The 6,938-nt window shown below is 36.3% G+C and overlaps 1 protein-coding gene across 2 annotated transcripts; it reads right to left on the reverse strand.

The window, feature by feature from the left end:
• Positions 1 to 1,600: 1,600 nt before the first annotated feature.
• LOC126623983 (uncharacterized) lies at positions 1,601 to 6,650 on the reverse strand. Of its 2 annotated transcripts, none has more exons than XM_050292972.1 (2): positions 6,334 to 6,650; positions 1,601 to 2,325 (listed from the first exon to the last, which is right to left on the reverse strand). In XM_050292972.1, exons 1-2 carry the CDS (start codon positions 6,390 to 6,392, stop codon positions 1,869 to 1,871), a joined length of 516 nt encoding a protein of 171 aa, XP_050148929.1. In that variant the 5' UTR covers positions 6,393 to 6,650; the 3' UTR covers positions 1,601 to 1,868. The 2 variants fall into 2 exon arrangements, with proteins under 2 accessions (XP_050148929.1, XP_050148928.1); XM_050292971.1 differs by lacking the exon at positions 6,334 to 6,650 and adding an exon at positions 2,464 to 3,017.
• Positions 6,651 to 6,938: the final 288 nt, after the last annotated feature.

Raw genomic sequence — 6,938 nt, forward strand, 5'->3', positions numbered from 1 at the left:
CGTCCCGAGGGTGTAGATATATTATTCATGTATTATTGCTCAAGCATAAAAATATAATTATGAATTTGCTAATGTTGTCTATTATTTTTAGTGGAGTGTGAATGCTTGCATGCATGGATGATGACTTCATCAAAATGAACCAGCCAAGAAATTGCATTACTAATTTGAAGATTATAAGACAATATATAGGTAAAGCCAACAAAGAAAAAAATACATGGAATTTGGAATTTGATCCAAAAACTAACAAAGTGAGCGTCACATAGATGGATATATGAAGAGGGATCATGTTCCAGTTGTATATGCATGTGCCTTGCTTTGCTCCCTTAATGAAAATGCATGAATCCTTGGCTCGATCAATATGTATGTATGTATGTATGTATGTATGTATGTATGTATGTATGTATAAGTTCTACACTTTTTTAGTTACGTGGTTTGTGCGTAATTAAGTTCAATTAGCATATATTTGAACTGAACGACTAAAGAGATAAATCAATAAGACCAAACTTTCTATATTTTGGGGTGCATGCAGTCGTGCAGGTTTAGAACAATTTTCTAAGATGACTCGTATACTTAAGGCCTAATTAATATGTTATCCTTTGAAAGTGTTTTGAGTTTCACATTGCCCTTTAAAAGTTATTTGATTTAACATGACTTTTAAATCATTTTTTATGTCCTGTTTTACTTTTGCGTTTAAGTTTGTTAAGTTTTCCGTTCAAGATATTTACGTGGCTAGAGATAAAGTGAAATCTGAAAACACGATTTAAAGTGAAAGTTAGGTCAAAATGACAAGAGAGTGAGACTCGCAAACTTTCAGAAGGAATAAAACAATAATTAAGCTTATCAGTACTTAATTTCCAAATACCCATAAATATAATGTACAACCAAAATTTATTTATTTATTGGTTGCTTGCATACAACACGAACCGTTGTATTTGTAGGGCGTATTCTGTCAAAGGTGGGAAGCAGACTAAAAGAAAAAAACAAGGGGCTTAGGGGCATTTACTTAAAAACAAGGATCACAATCTAATTAAACAATTGGCGGGCGGATCCGACTTGGGACATGGTGGGTAAGCTGCCCCTTACCCCTAATTGTAGAAATTCTTTACAGAAAGTTTGGAAGTTTCCTTTTGAAAATCTGAGATGCTCTTGAAAGTTGCTCTCCAACTGTTCGACAAATTGCCTCCATGGGTACTGGACAAGGTAGCTGCTAGCTTTATGTCTTTGTGCATTGTTATGAACATTTTTCGATAGGCTCACTTGGCATATATTGACATGTTGGCATTCTTACTCAAAAGTTATTGACATCAGTCGACGTGCTTGCTCAAAAGTTGTTGGTATATGTCGAAACTGGTGTGTAATATGACTTAGCAAATGATCTCAGACAGTCAGACTTACTAAGGCTTGATGAAACGCCAATTTACATGTTACTCAGTCCAAAAAAAAAAATCTCATTGCCCGAACTATTCTTAGAGCAAGTCCACCTCTAAAGACTTTGCACCAGCACCCAGCGCATTTATCCACTCAAGTGAACAGTAATAGACTCCAGAGAATAGTAATAGGCCAAAGAATCTCCACCCTTAACAAAAAATAGCCCAGTCAATTTTATTAAAATATTATTATTTTTATTATAAAATAATAAAAATAATAATTTTATTAAAAAAAAACGAAAAGTCATGAACCTCCACAGTTCCACTAGAATTCTCTATACTCTCCCTCTACATCCCCAAACGCCAAACGCCACTCCCGACGCCAACTCGCTTCAACCTCCCTCTGCATCTCTCTCTCTCTCTCTCTGTTGGGTGGAGCTCTGCAAAAACCCACCACCCTGTGCAATGATAATCCCACCGGATTCCAACTTTCCTTCCGGTTCACAATCCCCAATCTTTATTCCTCCACAATATTCCAACAATTTTGCCTATCAAATTCCCTATCAATCCAACCCCACTAACCCAATTTGATCTTTTCCTCAACCGATGGTTCCCTAGGCAGTAGCCGCCGTGGATCCAGCCTGTCACCTGCCCGACACCGACCCTTATGACAATTCGGGCTGGTACCCATGGACCCGTGTTGGATTCCGAGGTCAGACGCCTTTTGGTGAAGGCCCCAGAATCTCCCTCCACCCCAGAATCAACCTCAGCCCTGAGGAGCTCTGCGACGTGTTGATCGTGTGGGAGGTTGATGGCCCGGCTGACCTCAGATGGCCCGGCATGTGGGTCTATCGATTTTAGGCCAGTCTCTTGCCTGGCTTGGGTTGGGTGCCGGTCAAAATGCTCGGCTGGAGTGGATAGCATGAGTGCTGGGCTGGTTTTTTGGCTAGGTGATGGCCTATCAGTGTAAAATTAACCATAGGCTTTATGTTAATATACTTAGCCAAGAACGCAAGAATATATCAACTAAATCACAACCAACACATCAAATATGTTCTACATATGCAAATATTGAAGTGATATGTGCAACACATACCTCCAGACTACTTCACGAAGTCTTTCCCAGTCTTTCCCATGTGTGCTGTTAAAAGACATCAGATGGTGCTAGTCCATTAAGCCAAAAGACAAGTGGATTCCGAGGCGACTGTCATCGTTCAAAAGCAAATGACCAATGTTGTGATGATTGGTGACGGTCCAACCATGACCAATATCAGTGGAAGCAAGAGCCACGCGGATGGTGTCATAACCATGAACACCGCAACCTTTGCTGCAGTTGAAAACTATTTTGTTGCCAAAAGGAACTGGGTTCAAGAATACAGCAGGACACGTAAAGCATCAAGCCATGGCACTGCGTGTACAATCCGACTTCTCCATCTTCTTTAACTGTCACATGGACACATACCAAGACACCTTATACACACAACCTTCTTCTCTCTGCAAAACTCAATGCTCTCCAAGTTATAGGTAATTGGAACAATAAGAGCGTATTTTTGTGAGAGCAGGGGCTTGTGGTTTTTATACTACAAAATATGGATTACCCTATAATAATCCTACAAGGAATACAAGACCAAATCATTGTACAAGTTATATTCTTAAGCTTATCAACACAGAGTTTCAATCCAAACCAAAGTCGAATTAACTCTCATAAACATATTAAGACTTCTCTATAGCAATCTGAGATAACAAGGATTATTACCAAACTGTATGAATCACACTCATACTCTAACATTCTCCCACTTGAGTGTGATTCATAACAGTGAATAATCATCTCAAATTCAATATAAAGGTGATCACATAACTCATTCATCAACACACTGGTACATAGACACAACTAGCTTACATAAACCAAAATAATGAATTTATAATTGCCTCTGCAACACAAAATACAGATTTAACTTACAAATCACAATGTCCAGTTCGTGTTCATAGCAATGTATCTAAGCTCAAGGTAAACCAAGACGTCTACTCCCACTCATATAGCCCAAAATTGATATAAAAATACCAAACATTCTTGATAATAGCCCGTCAACTAAAAATTATTCATAATTCTATGAATAGCACAGTTATATCAATCAACAGCTTTATCATATCACCAAATCTTTTGGATAACAAAAGCTTAACCTCACATACAACTTACCTATGCATTTTAAAGTATTGAACTTAAGAATCTTTTCTGTTACATTGCAGAATTAACTCAAAAGTCACAACATACTTAATTTGCACTTCGTAATTATGTGAACCAATATAGCAAAACCAAACCAATTTGCTCCCACTTAACTAGGCCATACTTAACACAATCAAGTTAAGTACATGTTAATAGCAACTATATTAACTAAAAATCATTCCAATACAATGAATGACTAATTAGAATCCATATGGAAACCAAATTCGTTTCCTTTTGAATGCTAACATAATAGGAGTTAGGATCTTTCTCATTACTTAAACAAATTAAGTAACACAAATAATTCAACCAATTGCTTCAATAAAACCATAAACTGGTTTGTAAGCATCCATATGAATTATAATGGCTGGCCTAAATACTCTTAGCCTTATGCTTACATTTGAACATACGATTCTCCCACTTAAGCATAAGCAGAATGTACTGCACAGCCAATAAAGAAATCGGAGATATGAACCAATTGATTCCCGATTTCTCACAAATTGCATAATCTCAGTTTAGTCATATACACCTAAACCATTATGCAAACGGTCTATGTATCAAAAGATAGTCACAATCCATTCGGAAAAACTTATCTCACATAAACCCAAAATCACCAGTTTCAACAACGATCAAAATCAGAATAGCAAGCACAATATCTTTGCATTCAATTTGATTCTAACTAGTTCAATATCCATCGAGCAAGATCAACCAAATATTGATAATGTCTGGATATATATCACAACAATATGTCTTGATTAAAATGAGATAATCAAGACCACTATTTCTTTTGGAGAACTCAAAGTTCATCTTCCTCCCTATTTGTGATTTCAACCAAAATATAATAGCGGAAGCATGCATCATGAAATCACAAATATTCATATACAATAAGCATGCATCGATATATACATAACAAGATTAGTCGACAATAATCCAAATTAAAAATCTTCATGCCTTTAATTCATTGTCAACACCATCATCAATTATATACAGATTCGTAAGCAAGTCATTGGAGAAAATAATGATAGCCGCATATCATTAATCTTATGAATTTCCAATAAGATGACAAAATAATTATTTGCTTTCCGATTCATAATAGAATATACATTTTGTAAATGGCTAAAAGTTTATTGTCGCAAGACTCATTGTAGGCGATCAATAAAACATCTACCTTATATATTCATCTGTTCATATATTTTCTTGTGTGCAGGCATGCATCAATATGCAGAGAAACTTATGCAAGTTCTATTTGATATCGATAAAACCGCATGCTCATAATTACAACATCTATGCACGAATGCTATCTCCATATATATACAGATTTCATTCATATATGTTGTTATGTATAAATCACAAAGCAATTGGCATCCACTTTATATATGCATTTGTTTTTGTCGCTTTATAATACCTCCCGATTTGCATATGATATGCAGTCAAATCCATTCCAACCCAAACTTGATATAAATCAAACCAATTGAAAATCAGGAATTGACACTAAGATGTGCATGTGTAGCTCCCCGCAATCGAGATTCATATATGAAACAATGCATACACAGACTCTTTAATGAAAAATAGAAGAGTATATCTAGACATACACTAATTTATTTATGCAGCAAAGGATGATTCTAGACATCTCACATAAATCACAAGTTGGCATCTATAGGGATTTCGAGTTTAATCATGACTTCACAATATATATAAACAAGCATACTCGAAATAGCAAAAGCCCTAATTCATTATGCTCCAACTCATCGCACTATAATCACGCATATAGGAGAACAATTAATCATGCATGAAATAGTGAACTGAGTTACCTGAATGCATCATTGGGCCCGTATTTGTCAACCCGATTGCAATTCCTCGACTCCAAATCAACGAAACAAATTATCCACCAATGCTCGAGACCCATCCATGCGGATTGCCATCACTCCCAATTCTCATGGACCTCATACCATTGCAGATTATCGAAGTAAATCGCCATTGTTACAGATGCGCCGGACCAAAATCATCGCCAAAGCGATGGCCAGAATCTCATCGACACAAATTCCCAGAAAAAAAAAAAGACAAACCATGAGCGTTAATATCTCTTAGACAAACAAAAACTTATTAATGTCATCAAACCAAGATTTCATCTTTCTTTTATCTTACTAATATTTGGTCTGTGCAAGGCATATCTTATGCACATCTTTATAATCATATTCATTAATTCAAAACGATAAGACCCACAAAAAGCCACAGATAATTGATAACAACAATAATAGTTTATGTACTCACATTCCATAACCAGCCAATGAATCCTTGATTAATTCTTATAAAAATTCATCATCATGGAATCAAACGCACAGAAGAAAAATTAATAACCGTACAAGCTTAATAGATCAATTCTATCAAATTGAGTTCAACATGTAGCCATCATTCGTTTGGCAGCTACCGCAAATATGACAAAACCTGTATTGCGGCAAACATGATATGCATAACAAACTCAATTCAAACCCTACATGTTTTCTCACAAACTAAGCTTGACCACTGCTAATTTACCATTACATCTTGCTGGCTTTTTTTTTTTTTTTTTTTTTGATCGAATTTAGATGTTAAATTCTTTGGCTCTGATACCACATGTAAGATTAACCATAGGCTTTATGTTAATATACTTAGCCAAGAACGCAAGAATATATCAACTAAATCACAACCAACACATCAAATATGTTCTACATATGCAAATATTGAAGTGATATGTGCAACACATACCTCCAGACTACTTCACGAAGTCTTTCCCAGTCTTTCCCATGTGTGCTGTTAAAAGACATCAGATGGTGCTAGTCCATTAAGCCAAAAGACAAGTGGATTCCGAGGCGACTGTCATCGTTCAAAAGCAAATGACCAATGTTGTGATGATTGGTGACGGTCCAACCATGACCAATATCAGTGGAAGCAAGAGCCACGCGGATGGTGTCATAACCATGAACACCGCAACCTTTGCTGCAGTTGAAAACTATTTTGTTGCCAAAAGGAACTGGGTTCAAGAATACAGCAGGACACGTAAAGCATCAAGCCATGGCACTGCGTGTACAATCCGACTTCTCCATCTTCTTTAACTGTCACATGGACACATACCAAGACACCCTCTACACACAACCTTCTTCTCTCTACAAAACTCAATGCTCTCCAAGTTATAGGTAATTGGAACAATAAGAGCGTATTTTTGTGAGAGCAGGGGCTTGTGGTTTTTATACTACAAAATATGGATTACCCTATAATAATCCTACAAGGAATACAAGACCAAATCATTGTACAAGTTATATTCTTAAGCTTATCAACACAGAGTTTCAATCCAAACCAAAGTCGAATTAACT

This window comes from Malus sylvestris, chromosome 5 (assembly GCF_916048215.2).
Source record: "Malus sylvestris chromosome 5, drMalSylv7.2, whole genome shotgun sequence".
NCBI lineage: Eukaryota > Viridiplantae > Streptophyta > Magnoliopsida > Rosales > Rosaceae > Malus > Malus sylvestris.

Bases quoted from the DNA above. Each gene is read 5' to 3' on its own strand.
- LOC126623983 (XM_050292972.1), bottom strand. From the start codon at position 6,392: ATGTCTTTTAACAGCACACATGGGAAAGACTGGGAAAGACTTCGTGAA. The intron at 2,326-6,333 runs GTATGTGTTGCA...TTACACTGATAG, and splicing joins CTTCGTGAAGTAGTCTGGAG to GCCATCACCTAGCCAAAAAA.